Below are 27,784 nucleotides of genomic sequence, written 5' to 3'. Positions count from 1 at the left end.
GTCCTGCTTGTGGGCATCCCATAGTAACCTAGTTGGCCACTGTGAGAACAGGAAGCTGGACTAGATGGGCCACAGGCCTGATCCAGCAGAGCTCTTCTTATGTTCTTATACTAAGAAGCAAGCCTCAATGAACTCAGTAGGACGTATGTCCAAGTAAACATATTGGGTCAGGAGAGAAAGAGAGAGAGACTGAGAATCACTTTGTATCCTGCTTCTGGCTGATCCGAGAATAGCTGCACAGTGTCCCAGATACTCAGCTGCAGACATAACTCATGTCATCAGCATGAGTAATCTGCACTGATGAGTAATCCACAGACTTCACAAATGCTTGTTTGAAGAACAATTCTACCAGTGACTCAAGATCAAACCATAAAAACACAGACCCAGGGAGTAACCTTTCCACCATCTGGGTACTGCTCAGTTTTGGGCCATCCCTGATCTTGAGCGATAGCTGCTAGCCAAAATTGCATGGTGTGATCCATCAAGAAGTGAAGTCATCTGACCAACAAAACGTAACAGGAGAAGCCTCTTGGCTTAAATAGCTTTCCCACGATATCTCACTCTTCCTGGCTGTCCAGAAGCCATGTGATCTCAATGAAGGCCCAGACACTGCTCTAGTATTGAGTTAGCCCTTGAAAAGCCATTCCTTCTCTCCCCTACAGCTCTATTCTCCCCCACCCTCTGAAAATGCACACAATTTGTTTTTAATATTCCCGGTCCTTGATTTTCTAATTAAAAACAATTACCGCATAACTGGATAGAACCTAGCACTTTTGAATGTGAAAAATGGATGGATAACAACTACAATGAAGAGTGTGGGGTGCAGAACAGCTTCACTGAAGGCCACTCTATAGGAAGCTGTCTTATACTGAGGCCAGACTCACTGGTCCATCTAGCTCAGTATTGTCTACACTGACTGGCAGCAGCTCTCCAGGGTTTCAGACTGGGAGTCTCTCCCAGCCCTACCTAGAGATGCTGGGGATTGAACCTGGGACCTTCTGCACACAAGGCAGATGCTCTGCTACTGAGCTACCACCATCACCCACCATGCCCACTCGACACTCAACCATCACTATTTTCACTGACATATCATTTAGAGCAGTCACTTCAAGACAAAGCCATCCTGAACCCCACACTGAAGTATCCAATAACTAATTATTTCCCAGATTCTAGGTCATGGCACTCCTCTCTCTCTCTTAAAAATACATTGATATTCCACTTTTCCTACAAAGAGCTTAAGGAAGCATTCCCACACTGTGAGATAGGTTAGTCTGATAGACTGTGACTGGCCCAGTGAGCTTCACGGCTGGGTGGAGATTTGAACCCCAACCTCCCAAGTCCTAGTCCAACCCTCTAACCTCTATCTATATCACAGTAGGAATGCATGGAAAACACTTGTGAACTTGCAGTGAAGGGCCTGGTGCAAATGGGCTGTAATGGTCTCCAATGGCAACAGAAACAGTTAACTTGGGCTGTAGCAGCAGAAACAAGCACCTTATGCTATTGCAACTGCTTCCTGGAGGAGGTAACTTGCTCCTCTCTGCTGCACTGCAGTGCCGTCACTGTAGGTGGCCAGATGGTGGTGTTAAAACTACCCACTCAACAGAGGTCAGGTGACATAAGCACTGGATAGGGTTCCACCCAATCCTATGAATCCACTGATCATGGCTTGGTTCCTTGGTCTGAGCAACTCACTGTTCAGGTAGACACTGGAGACTGAGCTACTCTGGGCTGGTCTCCAGACCGCCACCTTGACAGCCACTCTGCCTGCTGCTCTCTACATGTGGAGGAAGCAGGATGGCAGCCAATGTCTGGGAAAATATGAAAAGTCAGAAGGAAACTGAGCAGCACTTCCAGTGGTCAGGGAGAGAAAGAGAGAATGAGTGCATGTGTAGATCCAAATCTCTGCAGAGTTTCTTACCTTTTTCCAAACCTTGCAAAACCAAAATATTTTATGCACAATCCAATTAGTAGATTTGCTTACTTACTCAAGTCACTTAATTCAGGGTTTTCTGGTCCAAAATGTGGGCAAATTTAGTGCACTTTTGGTGATTTTTTTTTTATTTTTGAACAGCAGAGTATATACACCAAATATGGGAAAATATGAGAATTGAACAATTCATTTCATTGAGAAGTATCCTGGCAAACAAAGTCTCTTACCTTGGTAAATACTTATCAAAACCCATATTAAAAATGTCTTGTATGATAAGGGCCTTCCCTAAAAAGAGAGAGAGAGAGAGAACAGAAAAACAAAATGAACTTAAGTCTGCACATGATCTTGAGCACAAACCTGAAGAGAAAAAGAAAACACAAGACATAGTGAACCTTCAGAAGATCTTTGTAGAGTTCTGGGTACAGCATGGCAACTTCTGATTTGACATCTTTGTCCAGCACCAGAGAGAAAACAGGAAACATAGTATAGAGTGTAGAATACCTGAAAGCAACAACAGAAGAGATACCTACGGGTTTTTGCATGGTTTCAATAAAGTTTGTTTTTCTTGACAAACCCTTTGCACAGTTGCCAAAGAGAAACTCTAGTTAAGGCAAATGTAGGCATGACGGAGATACATCTTTGCTGATTTCCACATGTCTTGATGCTGTCTTGTAATCCATTGTTGTTGGCCACTTAAAAGGTTTGGATTCTACCCAGGATGAGACCAGCAGTAAAGTTTAAGCCTCTTCGTGGCCAAAATTCCCACTTTACCTCCTTCACTATCAGAGATTATTTCTTTTAAAATTGTTTTTCATTAATGTTCACTAGTGTATATATATATTTATTTATTTATTCAGCTTATATCCCACCCGACTAGCTAACAGCTCTCTGGGCGGCAAACATAGCAACATATACAATAATAAAATTACAAAGTCAGTATAACAAATATAAAAATACACCATCTAAAATAGAAATTACAGCATTTACATAAATAACTTAAATTAAAATGCCTCAGAGAAGAGAAAGGTTTTAACCTGGCGCCGAAAGGATAATAGTGTCGGCGCCAGGTGTACCTCCTCGGGGAGACTATTCCACAATTCAGGGGCCACCACTGAGAAGGCCCTAGATCTTGTTACTACCCTCCAGGCCTCCCTATGGGTCGGGACCCGGAGGAGGGCCTTCGTAGTAGACCGTAGTGTACGAGCCGGTTCGTAACGGGAGAGGCATTCCTGCAGGTATCGTGGTCCCGCGCCGTATAAGGCTTTATAGGTTAAAACCAACACTTTGAATCTGGCCCGGTAGCACTGGAAGCCAGTGCAAGCGAGCCAGAACAGGTGTTATATGCTCAGACCGCTTAGTTCTTGTTAGCAGTCTGGCCGCTGTATTTTGCACTAGCTGTAGCTTCCGAACCGTCTTCAAAGGTAGCCCTACGTAGAGCGCGTTGCAGTAGTCCAAATGTGAGGTTACCAGAGCATGAACCACTGATGTAAGGTCCTCCTTACTCAGATAGGGACGTAGCTGGGCTACTAACCGAAGTTGGTAGAACGCATTCCGTGCCACCGAGGCTACATGGGCCTCAAGTGACAGGGAAGAGTCTAAAACGACTCCCAAACTACGAACCTGATCCTTTAGGGGGAGTGTAACCCCGTCCAGGACAGGGTATGTATCCACCATCTGACCAGAGAAACCATCCACCAGCAGCATCTCTGTCTTATCAGGATTGAGTTTCAGTTTGTTAGTTCTCATCCAGTCCATTGTCGCGTCCAGACAACGGTTCAGCACATCGACCGCCTCACCTGAAGAAGATGAAAAGGAGAAGTAGAGCTGTGTGTCATCAGCGTACTGATAACAACGCACTCCAAAACTCCGGATGACCGCACCTAACGGCTTCATATAGATGTTAAAAAGCATGGGAGACAAGACCAAACCCTGTGGGCCCCCATATTGGAGAACCCACGGGGTCGAGCAATGTTCCCCAAGTATTATCTTCTGGAGACGGCCCGCCAAGTAGGAGCGGAACCACTGCCAAGCAGTGCCTCCAACACCCAACTCCGCAAGCCTCTCCAGAAGGATACCATGGTCGATGGTATCAAAAGCCGCTGAGAGATCAAGGAGAATCAACAGAGTTACACTCCCTCTGTCTCTCTCCCAACATGGAATATATGTATTCCATGCACTTGGATGCATTTTTAAATTTGCTGCTGGCAAAAGCTAAGAACCTGGATCCCAAATTCTGGCTAATCCAGAATCCTACACCTAGTCAATTTCCCTGTATCCATTTTTGGTACACTGCATATAATAATTAGAAGGTATAGGAAATACATGGATGAATTTGGACAAATGCAGTGTGTGTGTGTTTGTGTGTGTGTGTGTGTGTGTGTGTGTGTGTGTGTGTGTGTGTGTGTGTGTGTGTGTGTGTGAGTGTGTGTGAGTGTGTGTGAGAGAGAGAGAGAGAGAGAGAGAGAGAGAGAGAGAGAGACAGTGTCTATCTTAAAATATTATCTTCATTTTAAAAGAGCCTTGAACATTTAAATCTCTGGAGATGGCAGCACACGTTTCAGGAAAGGAGGGACTAACATGAAATGAAAATGTGTTTGTTAATATTTATTCATTTAATTTATACCCCAGCTTTCCTCCAAGGAGCTCAAGGTAGTGTACATAGTTCTACCTCTCTCCAGTTTATGCTCAGAACAACCCTGTGAGGTAGGTTCAGTTGAGAGAGACAGCGACTGGCCCAAGGTCACCCAGTGAGTTTCATGGGGAAGTGGGGATTTGAACCCTGGTCTCCCAGGTTCTAGTATGACACTCTAACCACACTGGCTCAATCAATGTTATAATAGGGTATCATAGGAAATTACCATGTCAGACTATTGATCCTACCACCACCTCCAGCCCAGTCATGTCTATCCTGACTGGCAGTGGCTCTTAATGGTCTCGGGCAAAGGTCTTCCCCATTACCTGTGACCTGACCCTTTTAGCTGGAAATGCCCCAGATTGGAGTGGCAACCTTCTCCGTGCTCAGCGCGTGTTCTGCTGCTGAGCTACAATCCCACCCTGACGTTGGTGCCCAAGAGCTGCTTCACATCTGAAATACATATCTCTTTTTAAAAGTGCCATATGTTGCATGCGCAATCTAAAAGCATAAATGTGGCAAACACATTTGCAACATGTACATATCGCACAGGACCATTCATTAAGAGTTGGAACTAGCTGCGCCTCTTTGCCAAAAATATACTTAGAGGCAAATTTCATTATGCTGCCGCAGCATGTGTAAGGTTGTCCTCTAAAACACAGGGTCTAATTTTACCACAAACTCACCAGAGCTGAACCTCAACCCTTCCCTACATTGCCAGGCCTTAGGCCAGGCCACTGGAGTAGGGCACAGGCATTCATTGCATTTTCTTCCATTAAAAAAGGAGTATGTCAGAAAAGCATGGTTGCCCTAATTAATTTATTTACTGGTTTTAAATTTTTTATCCTGCTTCCCCCCCCCCCCAAAGAAGAGTTCAGAGAAAATTAAACCATTCATTCCTGGTTCACAAATAATAGTTGCTTTAACAGCTGAAATTGGTCCTAATAAGATCCATGTGCTTATCAGGATTGCTGGATTAAAGCTGCTTTGAAAATGTGAGCCTTCAAAATCTCATCCTTATTCCGATAACAGTGGCTATGGCTATACCAGCAAGGAAGACAGTCAACATTTTAGGCAGTGACACTTGTTATGAATGCTTCCAAACAGATGAGGATTTCAAAACAAATCTCTTTGCATTTTGAACTTCCTATTCACATATTTTGGGAAAACTGTTTGGTTCTTACCCAATAATGAGGAAGCCCTGGTAGAGAGGTACAGAAGCAAAGTAGAATACCGAAGAAAAAACAGCCTATGGAGAGAGAAAAAAAGGCTCTTTAGGCTTCAGAGCAAAGATGTGTTCAGCAGAAATGATCCACCCAGCTGGTTCTTAATGGCAACAGGCGAGGTGGCCAATTATCAGAATGCTCTGACAATTCATAGACAAGGAACAAGATTGGAACTCACCGCTTGTGGCCTGAAGGTGACTTAAAGGAGGGATTGCTGCTCATGACATATACACTCAACTCACTTTAGCCTCTGGTGAAACAAGTTTTTATATGATTTCAAGAAGCTACAATGTCTATTTGACAAGATGCATAGTTTTCATTGGATGCATTTCATCAGACAGCGTGTGTACCTGGATTTCAGTGGATGCAATTTAGCTAACCTACATGTATTGTTTTTATTGGCTTCAGTTTGCCAGCTGTGGGCCTGTATGGCAGGGATGGGGAATCTGTGGCCTTCCAGATGTTATTGGACTCCAACGACCATCAGGCCCACCTAGCATGGTCAGCAGTCAGGAATGGTAAATGTTGTAGTCCACCATCATCTGGAGGGAACCACATTGGCTACCCCGGTGTGTACACACATCCCATTTTAGACTCTGGTGAAACATGTTTTTCTTTGGTTTTTAAAACCTACAGTACCTGTTTGCCAAGATGGCAGAGGACCAAAAGAAAAACAAACAGTGTGCGTTTGTTTTGCATTAAAGGCAACATCTCTAAAACAATTTGAACACTCTTAAAAACTATTGTCTCTCCACACATGGAAGACACATAACACAAGTTGAGCCAGTGAGGTGGTAAACTGTGCTTTAATCACAGAACACACACACTTGCATTTGAACTCCGTTCCATTCATTTTCCCTCTCCTCAGAAGCAATTACTCATACTGTTTATTATCTGACACATGCTTAAATCATCTTGATGAACCACAGGCCTGAATGTGCTTCTGGATGCAGACTGATATTTTCATAGAAGTATCTGGACACAGCAAATCAGACTCTTTGCCTTATGGTTGGCATACACACATAATTCCTTCAAGGTATGTAGCATTAGATCCTTTCACTGCTAGTGTTCAGGTACTAAGGGGGAAAACATATTTATATTATAGGCTCCCTTGATGGCCTTATTTTTAGGCAGGGTCCAAATTAAATATCCACTTACACTGGATATTTGATGGGGGATAAGGCTAATAGCTTAATTTCCACTGTCAGAGGCAGTATGTCTCTAGATACTAGTTGCTGGGAATCACAAGTGGGGAAAGTACTGTTGTACTCGGGTCCTGCTTATAGGCTTCCTATGGGCCTCTGGTTGGCCACTATGAGAAGAGGATGCTGGATTAGATGGGCCTTTAGTCTGATCCATCAGGGCTCTTCTCATATTCTTAATATGGAATTTTTAATCATCAATTATTTTGGCTTTAACAGATTAGTCAGTCAATTGACTGACTTTTAAAAGTATACACATTGCAAACCTCAATGACAGTGCCTTCCAGAAAATCCTGGATGAAAGGGACAGTTTTTACTAGGTGTGAGATAATTTATATTCCCTATTATTAAAAGCAAACATCAGAGCCAAAATGGCTTCAAAAATAAACAAGTTCAAGGCTAATCAGTATTTTGGGTGATCCAAGTTTGACTTTGACAGTGATTTTCAACTGAGGTTACATGCATACCATACATTTAAAGTACTTACTCTTAAACCACTTTAACAGTCATGGCTTTCCCCAAAGAATGCTGAGAACTGTAATTTGTTACGGGTGCTGGGAACTGTATCTCTGTGGTCTCCTAACTACTCTCAGCACCTCTAACAAACTACAGTTCCCAGGATTCTCTGGGGGAAGCCATGACTATTTTAAGTGATAAAAGAATGCTTTAAATGTATGGTGCGGATGTGACCTAAATACTATCCACTTCAGCATGCGGTTCTTATTAGAAGGCCAGTCATAGAACGTTTTCCCTGAAAGGCAATTGTAGGTTATCTATAAAATTCTTTTCCATCAAATTTCACATGGGAAAGAGCAGGTCAGTAGCACTCTGCTGGTTCACCTACACAGCCCTAACCTGGCCACCACCTTGCTCCATCCAGGGAAACTGCAGCAACACCGATATCGGGAAGGTGGCTCCACAACTCTGTCCCATCACACTGACTACTACTGGGTAGCCCTGAGTCTCTGCCAACTGCAACCCGTTATTTATTAACTAATTGGGGACTTTGGGCTGCTGGTTAAAGCAGGAATGGGGACTCTCTTTGACTCTCCAGACGTTGCTGAATTAAAACTCCCATCAGCCCCAGGAAACATGGTCAATGATCATGGCTGGTGGGAGCTGTAGTTCATCAACATCTGGAGAGCCGAAGGTTCCCCACACCTGGATTAAAGCTTGCTATTCCAATAAAAATATGACACATTTTCCAGTTTTAACAGAAGCAAAAATCAGAGAAATGTGAAAATACATATTTTCACTTTTGTACATCATTCCTCTCTTGCACTGAATAAACAGGGAGAACAGTGAAGATACAGTGGCATTACTTGCCTGCATGGTACTGATGCACAAGCTTCTGTGGATCACAAACTGGCTGAGAGCTGCAGATCTTTTGTAGCTGTTCCGTCCATGCACCATCAGTAACCGGCCCAGATGCTTAAACTGAGTGATGGAGAAGTCTGCTGCAAGGGAAGCTTGCTTTCCTTCCTAGGGATAATATGAAATAATTAAGAAAACAACTACCTATCAGACCACCACAACAGCAGAATATCTCCTGCTATAGAAAAACAGATACTGTTCTAATTCTGTAGTATCTATTTGTCTATTTCAGCTGGCGTGCCATCTGTGGGCAAGTGATTTAGCCCTGCTTCATATGCCCTCAGTGTGAGAAGTTAGAACTGTAACAGCAAAAAGGAGGCCTTTACCAGAGTGGGGCCAAGGCTTTGCAACAATGAACTTGAGAAAAGGAGAGGACATAATCTCTGGCTCTTTTCCAGAAGGGTAACAAGTTTTGTTTTTTTAAAAAATCTGCAGATATATGGCTAATGTGCTGTGCAATTCTAAGCATGCTTACTATGATGTAAGTCAAACTACATTCTGTGGGGCTTACTCCCAGGTAAGTGTGCACAGAGTTTCAGCCTTGGAAGGTTTTGGTCCAAATTTATAATTATTATTTCCTGTTTTGTTTTATGATTAGATTTTTAGTCTACTCTGCCTCCAAAGAGATCAGGGCAATGAAGATAATTTTACCCTTTATCTTCACAACCATCCAGAGAGGTAGTTAGCCTACACAAGTTGTGACCTACCAGGCTGAACACAACCCAACAGTCATGCACAGCGGCCCACTAAAGCACGACAGACTTCTCACCTGGGTTATCCAACTCTTGGCAGGCCATAAAACATACTGGTGGTGCACATTTACCAAGTGGTATCTTAGTTTGAGGCACATATATAACTATGTGCAGAGCTGACTTTATCACAAGGAAAATTTTACTATTTCAAACATAGCTTGTTTGGAAGCTATTAGCCATAGTTTCTCAATTTGCATGGAACAGGAAACAATGGCTAACTTCAGCTTCGTGGCCTGTTTCGCCACTTGTACACAGGGAGGATTGAAGGAGGTGTGGTGGGTAAATGGAGCTCATGCATATCCTGGCTTATTAAGTTCAGAGTTTAAGGAAACCAAGTCAGAGACTCACTTCATCTATTGTAGCAAAGACAGTTCCCTACTTATGCATTGTCTATCAATATAATTACTGGGTTAAAACTAAAATGTTGCTTTATAGAGAGACTTACCTTTCCTTCAACCCCAACACCGCAATCTGCCTCTTGAATCATACTAACATCATTTCCACCATCACCTGCAAGAGGCAACAGAGAGAAAGCCCATGGAAAATCTTGGTGAAACATCAACTCTTACTTGCAGCCTAGATGTATTCAGCAGTGCTGTACTGCCAGACAACAAAGGGAACTCTACTCCAGCATGAATCTGCTAATGGTATTCCTGTAACACTTTTGTACAGCAGGAGAGGGCAAACACTGGTGTTGGGGGATGGGTTCCTGCTTTCGTGCATTATCATATGGATTATCTCAATTTGTTTGGCTAATAAAGAAAAGCTAAGTAACCCAACTTAATGATTGTTAACGTGCTTCCAGTCAATGTACTTCCAGCTAGCATGTGAAAGAGAAGTTTGCATATTTCACTTTGTGGCAAGATGCACAAGTCTAAAATGCCCATAACGGAAGGGTGGAGATGCACAAATTCATGTTATCTGGGAGCTATGCATTAGAAAGGAGCACTTAAGTCACGAAAACGTTTTTGCAGCCTTCCATAATATTCAGAGCCAATTCCAGTTGGCCCTGCTTGCCAGAACTGTATCTGACTTAAGTTTCATCTGGTCTGCTACATCTTAATATAAACAGACAAATCAATTTTGGCTCTCAAATTCATGACTGGCAGTGATGTTCTTTTGCAGCTTTGTAGTAATGGAATACCGAGCTTAATTGCACATGCAACATAAAATGAAAGAAGCAGAACATACCATTCACATATTACTTTACTTTGAAAAAAGCTGGATTCCAAACCTAACTTGCATGTTTCTCAGGGCAAATACTCAGGGCCACTTAATGAAGATTTAATTACCCTTTGACCCCCTTCAGCTACTCTTTCTTGCTTATGATCAGGATGAATAAAATATTATTTCCCAACATTTTCACTGCATGTTTCTAAGTGATGTAGGGATTGTAGTTCCATATTAGCAAATGCATGGAAGCACAATGGCTAAAAACATATTATATATTGCTGTACATTGCCTTGATATTTTATGAGAGGGTTCATATATATATCTTATCTGGAATATGCACCCATTTTAGGTATATGTTAATAAGAAGCAAAGGCTTAGGGGATCTTCCATATACAATCTGTTTACTGAGCATTCATCTTGATTTCTTGTATAAATCATTTTTCATTCCACTCTTTTCAATGAATTTCTCCATCAAGTTCCTAATCGCAAAAAGTCTGTTTCTATTTTAAAGTGGATTTGTTGCACAAGGGTAACAATGCACTTTAATTCACTTCAATTGTGCTAACCTACATTTCTAGGTATGCACCTGGATACCGCAGAGTACTGACAGTCTGGAGGTGCCCCAATATATGACTAGCAGACATGGACCAATCTGTCCATTTCAGTTCTCTCACATTTCTCATTTTTTGAATCTTAAGTTCAGTTCTCCACATCTTGTAAGTTTGCATTTCACACACGTCAGATTTTTTTTGCGAATTTCTCCTAACACATTTTTGTATGTGCTAGTATACACATTTTTGCAAAGCAATTTCCCCTAATATAAAGCATTTCAATGTTATTTTCACTAACATACATGCTTTGCACATATTTTCCTCAAACACATTAATTTTTGTATACATTGCTTGGTTGGAATATTGTATTGCAAAATTCAGAAAAGTGTGAATTTGTAAGGTCAGCTAGGTTTTGGTTTGTATATTGGTTCAAGAAGTGTGACTTCGGTGGTTTCTCATTAAAATACAAATAAAACTGACTTTCCCCTCCATCTCTAATGTCTAGCAATGGGGTTTGGCTGGCCTCCATGCTTGCCAACGAGCCTCTGTCCCCACATGAGGGGGAATAGGTGGGTCCCTGTCCCAGACATCATACTGAGCTTTGAAGATCCAGCACAAATGCATTTGGTTCAGAAGGGAAAGTGTTTCTCCACATATTCAATCACCTGTAGTGAATGGAACTGTGGATCCCCAAGTAGCAAAAATATCCATCATCGTTGTGATGTGTGGAGGGGTTATCCATTGCAAGGACATCTGTGATAGACCTGCTCCTGCCCTAGCAATTCCAGCCACTGAGAATCAAACTCGCTCTTGTCAACATAGCCCTTTGGCTTCTTGATCATGCTAGAATGTGATGGAATTCAGAAATAACAGAACCAAGGCCTCAAAGAGAGGATGAGACAAACAACTTCCTTTGAACTTACAGCATTTCCTTCCTTTGAGCAGTAGGGGGAGCCAAACCCACTTGGAGACGTTCAACCCCCAAGGGAGAATGGCTTTTATCTATGTGGTCCAGAGGTGCTTGCATGTGTATGTAGATTGCTTCCAGGTCTGTGTGGATGGGCATAGTTGATTTTGTCGTCTGGCACTACTCCCTCACACCTCCAGAAGGTCCCCAACTATTGTAGGGGATTTTCAGGGGAGATTTTCAGGGGAGCCTGGTGGGTGCCACCAGAAAGGGTAGACTGAACCTGCTGATTCCATGGTGTTAGACCACCACCTCTCTGTCTCCCAATCTCCTCAATGAAGATGTGTTAAAAAAAAGATGCTGAACTGGAGAACAAAAGCTGGAGGCAACCTACCTACTGCACAGGTCAGCTTCCCAGTTCTCTCCTGGAGCAAGCGCACAATCTGAGCCTTCTGTGTTGGGGCGCATCGGCAGCAGACCACTGCTGGGCACTGGCAAGCTAATTCCATAAATTCATACTCATAGTATTTCAAGCACACCTATTCCATGGAACAGACAAAATAGTTATGTGGGCATACAATGTTTTCCACCAGCCCCAGCCCATCTGTTGCAGTGACTACTACAACAGCCCCATTCTCACCTCTAAGGAATCACCAGAAATCACAAGGGCGCAGTCATGTTTGCGGCGGAAGGCATTAAGCTCCAAGTGAGCTTCGCCACGGTTGGTCACCTAGAAAAGAGCAAATAAGTAACCATGATCACTTAAAATTGTACAGAAAGTTTACTTAGAAATGTTTTTTAAAAAATGATGCAATACAAAATTGTGTCACCAGGAAGTGATTTGGATCATTCAGAGCAAACCAATGGATGAATACTTTTAGTATTTTGTGTTTTTAATTGGCTTGAGTTTTTTAATGTTACTTTTTTACATTATCTTTTTGTTTTAACTTTCTGTAAGTTGCTTTGAGACTTTTTTTGTAAAAAGCAGCATATAAATTTAAATAACAACAACAAACACATGCATAGTATCAGGCTGTTAGAATGGATTAGGCCCCAATGGCACTATACATTTAAAGCACTATGATATTACTTTAACAGGAATGGCTTCCCTCAAGAATCCAGGAAGCAACTTCTTAGTTTATAAAGGGTGCTGACAGGAGACCCCTATTCCTGTCCCAGAGCTACAATCCCCAGAATTCCATGGGAAGAAGGACTGACTATTAAACCACTCTGGGAATTGTAGTTCTCTGGTGAGAGGAGTAGGGGTATCTAACAACTCTCAGCACCCTAAACAATGTATAATTCCCAGGATTCCTGGGTGGAAGCCATCACCATGTAAAGTGGTATGATACAGCTTTAAATGTATAGTGCAAATGGGGCTTTAGACTCATCCATATGAATCTGATGATTTGTGCAAGCAAATCAGGATGAGTGCTTAATAAACATGTCATTTGGAGAAGCCCCAAATTATATAAAAATAGTAACATTGCTGGCATCTCTCTATGAATCTTGGGACCTGTCATTTTTCTGAGCATACTCAGAAAAGCATTCTCAGGGAGATTCCTCGTTTCCTCAAAGGATAATATTAATTAGCAGGGTCTTTGTTGCAGAAGGAAAAAAACATGACAGTTGGACTGACCTAAAGTCTGAAATGCAAGCATGGTTTTAGAAAGTAAGCTAGAGTGTGTCATATAAGATCTGGAGAAGGGCAAGATCCATCAAAACAGGAATTCTCAACTTATTGACATTTTTCAGTTGTCAGCGAAACACTGCTCTGTGTTTTGGAAGTTGTTACAGAAGGGATCCAAATGCATCATGTCAACCATGCCTTCAGAAAAGAAATTAATTTATCCCAATTTATCCCAAGAAACTTGGGAGGAAATGAGGGTTACTTTTTAAGAACATTGTTTTTCCACTATGAATGTCCAACTTCTATGTACACATCAGATGAGCCTAGGTGTTGTATAAATGCAATGATGATCAGAGAAAGATTAGGTCTGCATATCATACCCAGATTGTGTTCTAAATGCACATTGGGGCTGGTGTAAGTTATTCCTCTTGATTCATAATGTAGCTCTGAGGACAAGTGCTAAATAAGCTAGTTTTATTCATATTACTCACCAGTCTAAATATATGAATGTCCTGGGTCCTGGTTACCAGATGTGCGTTCTTAGCTGTACACGTGGCTGTTTCCAGTTTGTCCCCTGTGAGCATCCAGACCTACAATAATAGTAATACAATACAAAATGTTTTGTCTGAAGGGAGTTTAGTAGATACCCTATATTTAAAGTGACTTTTACATGAATCCAGGAATATTGCTGTGTGTGTGTAATCCAGTCACTTTGTTTTTACTTTAAGCAAATTAGTTTGAGTACACGGACACATTTTAAAAAAGCTACACATTACACAAAGGAAGGTGGTAGGACTTGGAGCTGTATCACTTCACTTTTGGATTGTGTGCATATACACATTTTTGAATTCTCTTCCTGCATTTTTTAAAGCTCTTCCATGTTAAAAAAAAAAAAGCTCCATCTATGTAGTAAATAAGCATATCAAATAAAGCAATGCTAAGTCTCTGCCCCAAATATGCTAGTTTTCATGCAAGGAGGTACTGCCGCAAATGGGGAGCATTTGACAAGATGGTTGCATAAAGAGGAACAGTAAAGAAAATCCAGAACCTCATTCTCCATAATATATAGATAAAACTTGAGAGCTGCTTCACATGTAACAGCTGAGACAGGTCCCCAGGTTTTCACTACATATTGGTCACATCTGTTCTATAATGACTGGAGGGCCTTCACTTGTTTGAAAAATTGTTTGCCTATATACAGACATATACCCAGAGGTGTGCTTTGTACCTATTTTTGCTGTCATATGAATACCTTTCAAACATTCAGACAAATGCAATTAATCTATGGTGGAAACGTAGGAGCTTATTCTTGCAATGATGCATCAGTCAGCCATCAGATCCATTCAAAGGCTTAACCAATACTCTTCAGACTTTCTTTACATCCCACTGAGCATCTATCCTATTGATAACCAAAGTATGCCGCTTCAGTGTAATTTGGGAAGAGAAACACTGATTTGGCTAATAGTTTCCATGAAGTATTGGATATATGGGGATTTCAAAAATAAGTGAGAGAAATGTACATCTTTGCAAGCGCAGTTGTAACTGTCAAACAGGGATTTGGGACAAGCATTTTCTAGTAAAATAAATGGTGGTTTAAAAAGTTTCTTATAAAATGGGGGCCATTTCTGTATCACACTGTGATCTCAGCAACATTTTTTTAAAAGCAAGAGCAAACCCAATTACATTTTTGGAGATGGATGTAAAAGTTGTACCTAATGCAGTCAGCACTAGCAATATTTATTTATTTAATTTCTATCCCACCCTTCCTCCCAATCGGAGCCCATACGATACAGCCACTCTATAAAGACAACTTTAAATGAGTCCACGTGGCCACTATCTCCATGAGGAAAGCTGCTTGCGTGGAGGAAACCCAACAAGGAAGCTTTGTGGTAGCATGGTGAAAAATGGCCGTATCTGTACAGTGAGTCACTTTGTACACCATGTGGACCAGTTTAAATAAGTCTCTACATGGTAGCTAGAATGCATGCACAGGCCTTTTCTTAAAGCACACATAAAGCCTAGTGAACTCGGAGAGACTTGGTCTGTTTTGGGCTACGTATGAAGGAGCACATGATGGATTCTCTCCCCACAGAGCTGTGTCTGGCATCTTCATTATATAGCTTCCATCCTATGCCCTGGCCTTTCACACTTGAGCTTTGTTATTTGACGCTTTGAGACTGAGAGTTGTTAGGAGACCCCTATTCCTCTCACAGAGCTACAGTCCCCAGAGTTCCCTGGGGAGAGGGATTGATGATTAAGACACTCTGGGAACTGTAGCTGTGTGAGGGGAATAGGGGTCTCCTAACAGCTCTCAGCTCCCTTAACAAGCTACAGTTCCCAGGATTCTTTGGGGGAACCTATGACTGCTTAAAGTGGCCTGAGGCTGATTTAAAGTACAGTGCAGATTGAGCCCGTGCAGATGTCTTGCCAACTTTGGGTTGACAGTGATGTCACCCTCACTATTATGGGCTCTATGCAGGCAGGAATGGCACATTTTCCTGATGCGGAAACAGACAATAAGGTGGCAGTCATTCTTTTCCAGGTTGGGACAAACAGAGCCTTGAGTGTAATTCTGAATTGGGCCTTAACATTTCTAGCCAATCCTTCTCCCTAAAGGTCAAAGGTGACTGCCACATAGGCATGCACAAATTACATAATAAAATGCCAGTGAAAAAAACAGGCTAAAAACAACAACAGAGAACACTTTCTTAAACCCCCACTTCCCACCCAGTCATGCCCACCAAAACCTACTCAAACACAATGGATCAAGAATGTGTTGTGGTTTGTCGATATGGAAAATGATAAAATAAGTATTATTTATAAGCTTCACCGCAGTTCGTTCCAATTGTGCTCCCTCTGGTGGCCAATTCAAGACAGGAGCCACAATCTCATGGTTTCAGATGTATTTTTGTTTCATGCACCACACAAGGGACCTCATAACCAGTAGAGAGGAGGAAATTTCAGTGCTGCCCAGATTCCATAAATGCACAGAAGAGCTGGGCAATGTGGTCAAGTTTGCTTGGCCACACTAAAGTGAACTTGATCAAACAATCATCGAGTTATAGCCAATCTACAATTTATTCTGAGAGTGAGGTGTCATTTTTTAATGCTCTCTAGTGTACAACAAACAACCCCAAAACCTACTTGTATGTAGCAAACTTGCACAATAAAATCAGCGTAAGCCTTTCCCCGCTGTGCTACACATGGGTAAGTCCTACATGGGAGAGCATTAGAAAATATTACACCCATCATCACCACTTGCAGTCTGAAGACGTAAAAGAGCCGGGAAGCACCATTGTTTGTTGGAAGAGTACATGCTTGGCATGGAAAAGGTTCCAGGTTCAATTCCAGGTAGGGCTGGGAGGAAAACCCTGTACGAAACCCTAGAAAGTCACTGCCAGTCGGTTTTGACAATGCCGGGTTAGATGAACCAATGGTTTGACTCAGTACAAGGCAGCTTCCTACGTTTCTAGCTATTCTACTACAGTAGGGCCCCACTCATACAGCGGGTTAGGTTCCAGACCCCCGCTGAAAAGAAAAATCGCCGAAAAGTGGAACACCGACAATAAAATGGTGCCCGACACCCTTTTCAGAGCGCGTCATGCCAAAAAACGGCAAAAAGGTGCTGTATGAGTGGGGCCCTACTGTAACTGAAATCACTATATTAGCGGAACGCCGAGAAGCGAAACGCCAAAAAGCGGGGGCCTCCTGTATTCCAGTCTTCCGCTTCATCCTGTACAATGCACAAAGTGGCTCTTAGCTGCTATCTCATGCTAGGAAAACTCACCCCCCCCCCGCAAGTTTGGAAGTACCTGAAGGATTGCATGTCTCCACATGTATCTCCAAGTTCATTGTTAGTAGCCCTTCTACGAGTTTTCCACCGTCTGAAGTATAGTGGGTGAATTCTTTGGAAAGGGCTTTTTCAGTGGAGATGCCCTGGCTTTGGAACACTCTCTCCAGGGAGGTTCACAGATTTTGATGCCTTTTTGGTGTCACGCAAAGATCATTACTCGAGGCTTTTTAACTTTAAATTATCTGTTTTATTCTGCCTTGTAGATTTTAACAGATTTGCTGTTTCAGCTCAGTTTTCATGTACTTTTTTATTTTATTGTGTTAATCCTTATTTTATCGTAAGGCACCCAGGTAACTGAGCAGCAGGCAGTACATCTTAAATATGTCCAACCTGTCCTGGATGGGGTTGCACTCCCCCTGAAGGAGCAGGTTCGTAGCTTGGGGGTTCTCCTAGAACCATTTCTGTCACTTGAGGCTCAGGTAGCCTCGGTGGCACAGAGTGCCTTCTACCAGCTTCGGTTGGTGGCCCAACTACGTCCCTATCTGGACAGAGATAACCTGGCTTCAGTTGTCCATGCTTTGGTAATCTCTAAATTAGATTACTGCAATGCACTCTACGTGGGGCTGCCTTTGAAGACGGTTCGGAAACTGCAGCTTGTGCAAAATGCAGCAGCCAGATTGGTAACGGGGACCAGACGGTCCAAACATACAAAACCGATTCTGGCCCGCTTGCATTGGCTGCCTGTATGTTTCCGAGCTCAATTCAAGGTGCTGGTTTTGACATATAAAGCCTTACACAGCTTAGGACCACAATACCTGATGGAACGCCTCTCCCCATACGAACCCACCCGTACACTACGTTCAAGATTAAAGGCCCTCCTCCGGGTGCCTACTCTGAGGGAAGCTCAGAGGATGGCAACAAGGGAGAGGGCCTTCTCAGTGGTGGCCCCCAAATTATGGAATGATCTCTCTGACGAGGTGCACCTGGCGCCAACACTGTTATCTTTTCGGCGCCAGATCAAAACTTTCCTCTTCTCCCAGGCATTTTAGCATGTGTTTTAAATTGTTTTATATTGTTTTAAATTTTAAAATTGTGTTTTAAATTGTTTTTAAAATAGGTGTTTTAAATTGTATATTTGTTTTAATGTTTTTGATTGCTGTAAACCGCCCAGAGAGCTTCGGCTATGGGGCGGTATACAAGTGCAATAAATAAATAAATAAATAACGCTTACCCTACTTTTTAATGGACTTGCACACTTGGAAGATTTCCACACTTAGGAACCAAACTTCTCCTGAGTATCAAAGTCAGAGGCTAACAATGATAGGCATTTACAGGAAACTATTTTTGTGTGCGTGATAAATACAACTGTTATTGGATCCAAACTTTCAGTTGTCAGGATACCTCATTTTCACAATGCCAAAAGTTCAGTGCTTTAATTGCTGGGAAAATGCCATTTTCCCACCAAACAATGTTACAATCTCTCTCTCTTTTGTTCATCACTGCACTGTCCGACTGAGAAGAAAACATTAACAGCACAACACTTTCAGCTTCTAGTTTAGCCATACCTTAATGCCGGCATTTCTCAAGGTTTCCAGAGTAGGCCTGACATCTGCCTGCAGCTGATCCTCCACTCCAGTCAGACACAGCAGCTCCATCTCCATCTCCATGCTCTCTATCACAGTTGCTACCTTCAGGGAGCGGTCATGGACGCTCAACTTTGCTTGGACGTAGCGTGCCTGGCAAGGACACAAGAGACACAGCCAGTCAGTAGTAGCTCCATCACCATGCACTAACACCAATGCAAAATATATAAAGAAGCAGGTGTAGCTCAGAACTCCATGGAGATGGGTGGGCAGCCAGTGGATCAGGGGTGCAGAACCTTTTTTCAGTCTGAGGGCCACATTGCATTCTGAGCAACCTTCAAGGGCCACATGCCAGCGGCGGGTGGGCCAGAGGTAAAAGTGGGGCAGAACGACAAATGTAAATTTTACCTTTGCACGGTAGGGTAGCTTCTATACACGCTCATGCAGCCCTCTTTATCCACCATCCTCTATCCTTAGGCAAGAGGTATGTAAGAGTTCAAGGGCACATTCCAGCCAGGCAAAAACACGTAAAGAGTGTGAAGCAGGACCAGTGAGGGGTGTGGCCTAGGGAGAGTTTTGAGGGCCGGACAGAGAGGTCCGCAGGGCCACATTTGGCTCCAAGGCCTGAGGTCTTCCACCCTCCATTAGATGCATTGGACAACATGAGAGTGAACAGGGTGGAGAGCCGAACGTATTGCCTCAGCCCCATTACTCCCTTGCCATTGTCAATATTCTCATCAGTGGTTTCATAACCCCAGATCAGCATGATACCAGGTCTGGGAGCAAGAGGAACTCAGCAGGAAATGTATGGGTGGGTTGGCCCACGTGCTTTCAGAAGTTTCCCCTCCCTCTTGAAGCCAGATGCGTAGAGGCCTGCGTTATGAGGTTCTTTATCTACTGAAAGAAGGTGGATGAATGGTGAGCCAACTGGCTGCCATCCATCAGCTTGATGCAGCCCACAAGCTGCCAGCTGGCTGTCATTACTATAGAGTAAGAGCACAACAGACCAGCACCTCTTTTGTCATATTTCATGTTTATTTCAGCTTTGTCCTTCAGTGCCCTGGAATAAATTATTTATGACCATCAATGAGGGGAGTGTGGAAGACAACGCAGGAAAGGAGAGGCAACAGGGTGATGGGAATGGGAGAGACAAGAAATGACAACAAGCAAGCAAGTGCAGACACATATACATAGGTTTGCAATTTTCTTCAAATCACATGTCTCCTCCCTCTCCCTCTTTCTCCCTCCCTCTCTCTCTCTCTCTCTCACACACACACACAAAATGTATTACATTCATCTGGTGCCTTTCCATAAAATGTTCAATGGAACTTTCAACCCAAACAGAAGTGGTACCTGCAAAAAAAAATGTTGCAGCATGGAATGCTCCTTGATCAGGATTCCAGCCAGCATTCCCAACAGTCAGTCAGTATTTACTGACTGTTGAGTATGTTCAGTCATCATTGAGTTGGGTTTTTTGGGGGGGGGGTGTTTTTACAAACCTTGAGGTTCCCTTGAGCCTGCTGCTACTTCCTTTCTGTGTGTGGGAGATGCCATTTTGACCACATAAGCATGAGCAATCAAAAGCTCAACACTGGAAGCAGAGGGAATGATACCTGTTCCCAGGCCATTTAGGGCTGTCTCAAGGACCACTTTCTCTTCTTTGCCAAGTTCTCTCTCTCCCTCCCTTTCCCCATCTAGCTTCTACATCAGGGAGCCTGTGGCCCTCCAGTTGCTATTAGACGTGTTATGTCTCAAATTAATCAAGGAACTCTGGCTTAATGCCTGTGAACAAACCAAGATAATAAGCCAGGTATAGTAAGAGAGGGAGAAGCACACAGTTGAATCCAGACGTTCATTCATGGCTTCACAAATTACAGGTAATGAAGCTCTGGATGAACATCCAAATGCTGCCACAGACTAGCCTCACAGGGATGCATCAAACATGAAAAAAGTGCAAAGCCTTTGAAAATTGCTGTACAAGTGACAGCGTTCTTCTCTCAAGGCCTAAAGATTATAGCTGACATAATATGAAAAGAGCTCACAGCAAATTCTCGAGTTGCAGTGTGAAACTAGCTTCCTTCCAGTTTTCACAACTGTGATAAGAAAGGAAGGTATACCAGTCAACCATGATTGAAATAGGCAGCTTGCTTTTTAGCCTTGAAATCTGACATGTCAACGAACGTTCATGCGGTTTTCAGTTCGTTCACTGCTGAGTTTTTATAAAGCTTGCATTCACTTTTATTTTTGCAAAAGCGTTCCAAGAGCGAGGAGATTTCTTTATTCTGTCACAGCACAGTGGGCAAAAAAGGGGTGTGCGTGGAGTCGATCAGTACTGCCTACTGCTAGCTCCTGGTTCAAATTAGCAAAGTGCTTTTCCCCTTTCAGACCCTGACTCCTGCTGAGAAACAATTATGTTCAGAAAAGACACAGTGAGGATACTTCTGGGGGAGTTCTTAAAATGCAACATGTGTCCTTGCCCCTATGCTATGTCCTGAATTTCTCTGTAGTTTATTTATTTATTTATTATATAGCCCACCTTTCTTTTCCAAAAAACCTCAAGGTGGTAAACAATATGAAAATTAAAAACAATCTTAGACCATCAGTGAAACCACTGAAAATACTACTGAACAGAAGCTCCAAATAATCAAAACCTAATCAGCACATATCCTCGAAAAGCTACATTTTTAAATGGCAAAATATTAACAGTCATGGTGTTAGGCAGGCCTGCATAGGCATTTCCACAACAATGGTGCCACAACTGAGAAAGGTCTTGTCTCTCATGGCTACCCACCAAGCTTCAGCATGGAGCAGGACTTCTGATGTCGCTTGGAGTAAATGGGAGGGAATGTACAGGAGAGGGTGGTTCTTAAGTCAACCAGGTCCAAGGCCCTCTAGAATTTTAAAGGTAAGAGCCAGCACCTTGAATTAGGCCCCAAAACAAATAGGTATTCAATTAAGATGGCACAATACCAGAGATAAAGGAGGCTGACAAGACACATAATATATCAACCTAAATTAGTTTTTTTAAATACACTTTTCAGTGGCAGCCCCAAATGAATTACAGTGACTGTGGCTCCAGCAAAGGCTATATTTGGTGTTACCAGCTCAGGACTAACAGTGGTTGGGAAAGCACTTGAAAAGCAGTCCTCTTGTACAATTTACCCATTGAAATAAGTTATTAGTCTCTCTCACACGTTGCAGGGTTAACTGATAATACTTAAAAACAGTGCCTGTAAGCTCAGCATCATATATAATCTATATAACATACCTCAAAGTCTTGATATTGTTCCTCAGTCAGGGATTTCTTTGCTACTACCAGGACCCTCAGTCCTTCCCTTGCCATATTACCACACTGCAGAGGAGAAAAATATTGCAAATATGGTCAGTAAGCTACCCTGAAACTAGAGATTTCAAATCAGAGTTATTTCAAAGGCATTAGCTCAAGAAAATGTTTGTTTCCTTACCATTCTAACAGACAGGATGGGGACGGGGTGGATTCAGAACTCCTCCACGCCAGCTCTCAGTCAATTAACATTATATGACACGTCAGGTGATTTAACTTCAAAGGAAGAATTGGGAACACATTCTAAGCGGACTCTCAATTCTTCCTCTTTTCCTTTGCAGTCCTGGACTGAATTCAAGGTACAGCTGCAAAGATACCTGATGGAAGTGGGACTTCCATTCAGTGATGAACGCAAGCCCTGCTTTTGGCAGGGATTGGCTCCACTCTGGAGCTCCCAGGTGGAACCAATCCCAGTTGGGCTTGCATTTGGGGCCAAATTTAAAAGACGCCCAATGCAATGCCTGCTTGCAGAGGAACTATCAGGAGCACACTCTAAGGCTCTCGGTTGCTCCTTTGCAGCCACGGCTTTACCTGCCCCACATCTGATGTCACGTGTGGGACAGATGGGCGTGGCTGCGGAAAGACAGGCTTGTAGGCCAAATCAGGAACAAAAGTTCTCCATGTCCGAGAAAGGAGGGGGTAGTTTAGACTGCCGTGTTATAGTCTACTGCAGCCTTCCCCAACCTGGCACTCCCCAGATGTTTTGGACTATGACTCCCAATATCTGGAGGACACCAAATTGGGAAAAGTCTGCAGTATTGCTATTATAGCTTGTGCAAATGCAACTTGCATAAGAAGCAGATGTTAACAGCCACAGTCTCAGCTATTACCTCCCAAGACAATGGTGTTCCTTGTGTCCCCTGTACCACTTGACAGTCAACCCCTCATAAGAACATAAGAAGAGCCTGCTGGATCAGACCAGTGGCCCATCTAGTCCAACATCCTGTTCTCACAGTGGCCAACCAGGTGCCTGGGGGAAGCCTGCAAGCAGGACCCGAGTGCAAGAACACTCTCCCCTCCTGAGGCTTCCGGCAACTGGTTTTCAGAAGCATGCTGCCTCTGACTAGGGTGGCAGAGCACAGCCATCATGGCTAGTAGCCATTGATAGCCCTGACCTCCATGAATTTGTCTAATCTTCTTTTAAAGCCATCCAAGCTGGTGGCCATTACTGCATCTTGTGGGAGCAAATTCCATAATTTAACTATGTGCTCATTATACTAAGTGCAAATTTCATACTTTAAAGTAAATCAGCCAAGCCGCTGGACAGGCTGCTTCATACCTCTTCCTCTAGCCAGTCATTGTACTGAACAATCCCAGCCATCACCACATCAGCTCCTTTCATATAGAAGGTTATTTCCCCTGTAGATTCATCCTGAAATAGAATAGGGGGGGGGCACAGAAAAAGAGTTTCATCTGTTCTAGCATTGGCACTTAATGTTGCTACACCTTGGTTTAGCTTAGCGTGTCATCCGTACCCAGGCTTGTGGTGATTTCGCTTTCTCCAAACTAACCACAAGCTGTAACCAAGGTTTATCCTATGATTTACGGCTCATAGTCTGTCCAGCAGAGAGACCAGGGAGGAGCGAAGCGGTTCCCATCTCCTCTCCCGGAGCCCATGCATATGAGCTAAGCCATTGTTTGGCTTAGCATGACATGCAGATCAGGCAATTATCAATTTCTAAGGCCTAGCACTAACAATCACAATCAAATGGAACTGTATCTTTGCTGTACCACTCCAGACTGTAGGTGGGTGCTCCAATGACTGTTCCTCCGTATAATATAATGAATCTCCTACCCATAGAAAACTAGCATCTCAAGGAGAAGGACTCTGGCCTAGCCTATGCTGATTTTCTATGGGGCAGGAATTTGTTTTGAATGGAAGAGCATTCACTGACGTGACTCCCCAACCTCCAGCGGTACAGTCAGCCAGCAGGTTTACCAACTCTCATCTTCTGTTTGTGAGAACCAGGTCTTTGTTAACAATGGGCGATTTTGGCTTATCCCAGGCTTATGTCAGATTCCCACCATCCTGAATGGAAAAAATCACTTCTTTTTCCTCATTCCAACCATTCTCATGCCTAGCAAAAAAAAATTACATCAAGTCATTTTCAGTTAAACGCACACAAACGTTAACTTTAGCATTTTTCCTTTTACATATATACATTCAAAACAGGCAAATGTGAAGTCACCAAAATAAATGAGGAATGTGCACCTGTATTCAGATTAAACCTGAATGGATCCAAATCTTGAGTACAAATAGTACAAGCTGGAGTCAGCTTGTTTCATTCCTACAGAGTGAGTGAATTCTATCCCACTCCAAAATCAGGTTTGGGGTTTTGAAGAACCTTTCTGCATATCAGAAATAATCCTGTGGGTTCATAATCAGTTATACGCAATCCTACCCTACTTTCCACTCTTGAGTTTTGCTCACTTTAAAAAAAAAAAGGGGGGGGAATGACTCATTTCCAACAAAGTCTGGACAATCCATTATCATCTCATAAATTCATAGGAAATTGAACCAAAATAATGTTTTGGGACATTCTGGGAATTTCTACGTTTCAAATTTCAAAATTTGGATCGAACTGGTTTACAAACAGGGACAGACTTAGTTTAGCTGATCAGTCTGCTGAGCGCAAAACAGAAGCAGCAGTAAAATGCTCATGAGTAAGCAACCCAGCTGCTCCTCATGAGTAGGTCTGATAGCTAGGAGTGAACCACTTTGAGGGAACTAAGATTTTGCTTTAAAATTGGAGCCCTTCCTAGATGGTACATCTGCTGCATTCCTTGCCAATCTGCTGGGTGAGAAGGTGGGTATCTTGAAGTTTATGACAACAGCAACTTTATGGCACATTAGCAATGGGTCCCCCAATAATTAAAAAAAAAGTCTGAAAAACAGGGCAGCTAGCCCAAAGAGCTCAGGAACCCAAATAAAAGCTTGTAGATCAACATCACCAAGACTCTCCTTTAGCAACTTGAAATGTAGCTCTCTCTGACCAGCAGCATTGCAAGACAGCTCTGCCAGGTCGGGAGGACTCAATTTCAACAGGAGGCTGGAGTCTCCCCAGCCAGCAGATCTTATGCTCTACACCAGTCTCCTCCAAACTGGTATCCTCCAGATATTTTGGATTACAACTCCCATCAGCATGGCTGTGCTGGCAGGGGCCGATGGGATCTATAGTTCAACACATGTGGAAGGGACCAGGTTAGGGAAAGCTGCTCTACACAATCCTCTTCAAATATCATATAAAAAGCTTGCTCCTCTTTACAGAGCGATATACTTTTGCTGAAACCAACTTGAAGTCAAGCACCAATAGCGTCTTCACTCGAAATCTGGTGCAAACAGGAACCAAGCTCAAGGGAATGCAACCTTAGCCAAAGAGCAGGGCTAACGTTCCCTTTGCCCAGTTTAGATCGAGCAAGAGAAAATTGCGCCTGTTTTTCAACTACATTGTTTATTTTCCCTGCTATTTTCTCTATTTATTTATTTATTTACTTAATTTAAAAATCACTTCTCATAAAACGTGCTAAAGGGGAAAGGCTGTGGCTTGGTGGCAGAGCACCTGCTTTGCATGCAAAAAGTCCCAGGTTCAATTTCTGGCATCTGCAGGCAGGGCTGGGAGAGAACCCTGTCTGAAATCCGACAGAGCTGCTGCCAGACAGTACTGAACCAGATGGACCAACGGTCTGACTCGGGATAAGGTAGCTGGATGCCATATTGTTGTTCAGCTGTGGGTTTCACTCTATTTCTGCAAAGGGGTCAATGGTCCACATGTCAATGTAAACTTCCAACTTCAAAATTAGAGACTAGCGACATAGGCCAGAAAAAAAAAAATCCTAAAATAAAAAGATCTCTGGCATTAGTTGAGATAGATGTTTGCGCATTAAATGATTTAAACTGTTAAGAAGCATTTAACAACTTTTCGGTAGGAAACTGAGCAGAGACTCCACTTCCTGTGGTGCAGAACTAGCTTTAAGATGGTTTAGATCTTTTGTCCAATATAAATACCATATCAACTATCTCCTTGCATTAGTCACTTCCTCTCACCAGGTTCAGTAGGAGGTTAGCATGTTCCCATGCTATGGCACGATTACAACTATAAATCTGCAGAAAGATTTGCCAGTTGTATTGTTTCTCAACCACATCTTTTTCCACCATGGTCTGATTTTGGCCAAGGTTCAAAGGCCTTCTCTTCCCTACCCCCACCCCATCCCCAAGCTCCCATTTGACATATGACAAAAGCACTCTCTGAGCTGCAAAGAAAACATACTTCATTCCAGTTGCTCAAAAAGAGAGGGGGACACGTTTTGTGGTCAGATAAAACAACTGCCTTTGTGCCATTGAGAGACAGCAGCAACAGTATGGCTGACTAGTTTGTTATAATGGGATCCTCTATGGAACGGATACCTTTTGAACCAAGAAAGCTTTGGCTGGCATCTTTTCAGCAGTAGCATAAGCTTTTGTGGATTAGTTGCATCCAATGAAGTGGAGTGTAATTCAAGAGAGCTTATGCCATGGTTGGTCTTGAAGGTGCCACAAGACCTCCTTGGTTTTGCTGGAACAGACTAACATAGGTATCCCCCTTTGCAAATTGATAAGCACTAAGTTTTTTAAAATTGTATTTATATACTACTCTTACAGAGGCTCCTAGTCATCTCCCATCCAAGGAACCAACAAGCCCATACCTGCTTAACTTTAACAATGATGCAGCCTTGTGTGATCTTCCTGGGCCCTTAAACAAATGCTTTTGAGAGCTACTGCCATGGCCAAGAGTAAATCCTCAGCTCATATCTGATCTCTGCTGTGACCTCACTAAGCTGCCATAAACAAGCCATTATTCATCAATTGCAACTGCCCTTATCTGCAATATGGGAATACTTCTTATACACCTTACAGTGCTGTTGTAAGGATTAGAGAACACTTGTAAACACCCTAAAGCACAATGTAAGTCAGGTGTGGGGAGCCTTTGGCCCTTCAGATGCTGCTGAACTACAACTCCCATCATCCCTGGACAGTGGCCATGCTTGCTGAGGCTGATGGGAGTTCAGCAACATCTGGAGGGCCAAAAATTTCCGACATCTGATGTAAATGCTAAATATTTTGTTATTTTACATTCTGCCTCTCCCTACAAGGAGCTCAAAGCAGCATATGCAGCTTTGCACACCCCATTTTGGCCTCCCAACCACTCTAAAGTTGGCTGGATTGAGAAACAGTGACCAGTCACATATCACACAGTGAGCTTCATGGCTAGTAGGGAGTTCAACCTGGATTTCCCTGGTCCGAATCCCACGCTCTTAACCACTACACCACAAACTTACAGAAACTATCACTAAGCATCACAAATTGCCATATTTGAAATTTTCTAGGGTTGCGTCCAATTAGGTTTTCCTCAGAGTTCAGGATGTAGTTCACTTGTTGGTGTGGGTTTGGTTCTCATTTTGCCAAACTGGCAGCTGGTTATGGTTTCTGTTCTTTCTATTGATGGTCTCTGTTTTTTTTATTCAAATGGAAACAAGGCAAGTAATGGCTCATCAAATAGGTCTTTTGCCTCAGGGTTACTGTCTGTCCAAGGACAGTAAACTAAATCCCCCCTGCTCTCTGCAATAAAATGAAGCTCGTGCAGTTGAATTTATTTTCAACTATGTGATATAATTTTGAAAGCTGAAAGCTGAACCACTGGTGAGGTC

At 42.9% G+C, this 27,784-nt stretch overlaps 1 protein-coding gene across 4 annotated transcripts in view; it reads right to left on the bottom strand.

Annotated features, from left to right (window-relative positions):
• The window catches only part of ATP9A (ATPase phospholipid transporting 9A (putative)), a 116,446-nt gene that overhangs the window by 11,658 nt on the left and 77,004 nt on the right, over positions 1 to 27,784 (bottom strand). For all 4 annotated transcript variants that reach the window (XM_061631251.1, XM_061631250.1, XM_061631253.1 and 1 more), the window contains exons 16-26: positions 23,379 to 23,471; positions 22,025 to 22,108; positions 18,739 to 18,909; positions 13,872 to 13,970; positions 12,391 to 12,480; positions 12,145 to 12,289; positions 9,565 to 9,629; positions 8,320 to 8,475; positions 5,750 to 5,814; positions 2,326 to 2,434; positions 2,161 to 2,218 (exon numbers count right to left, since the gene is read on the bottom strand). In XM_061631251.1, the coding sequence (XP_061487235.1) occupies positions 2,161 to 2,218; positions 2,326 to 2,434; positions 5,750 to 5,814; positions 8,320 to 8,475; positions 9,565 to 9,629; positions 12,145 to 12,289; positions 12,391 to 12,480; positions 13,872 to 13,970; positions 18,739 to 18,909; positions 22,025 to 22,108; positions 23,379 to 23,471 (1,135 nt within the window). The remainder of the gene's footprint in view (positions 1 to 2,160; positions 2,219 to 2,325; positions 2,435 to 5,749; positions 5,815 to 8,319; positions 8,476 to 9,564; positions 9,630 to 12,144; positions 12,290 to 12,390; positions 12,481 to 13,871; positions 13,971 to 18,738; positions 18,910 to 22,024; positions 22,109 to 23,378; positions 23,472 to 27,784) is intronic.

The sequence above is a fragment of the Rhineura floridana genome, chromosome 6, assembly GCF_030035675.1.
Source record: "Rhineura floridana isolate rRhiFlo1 chromosome 6, rRhiFlo1.hap2, whole genome shotgun sequence".
Taxonomy (NCBI): domain Eukaryota; kingdom Metazoa; phylum Chordata; class Lepidosauria; order Squamata; family Rhineuridae; genus Rhineura; species Rhineura floridana.
This window is presented reverse-complemented; position numbering and strand designations above follow the sequence as displayed.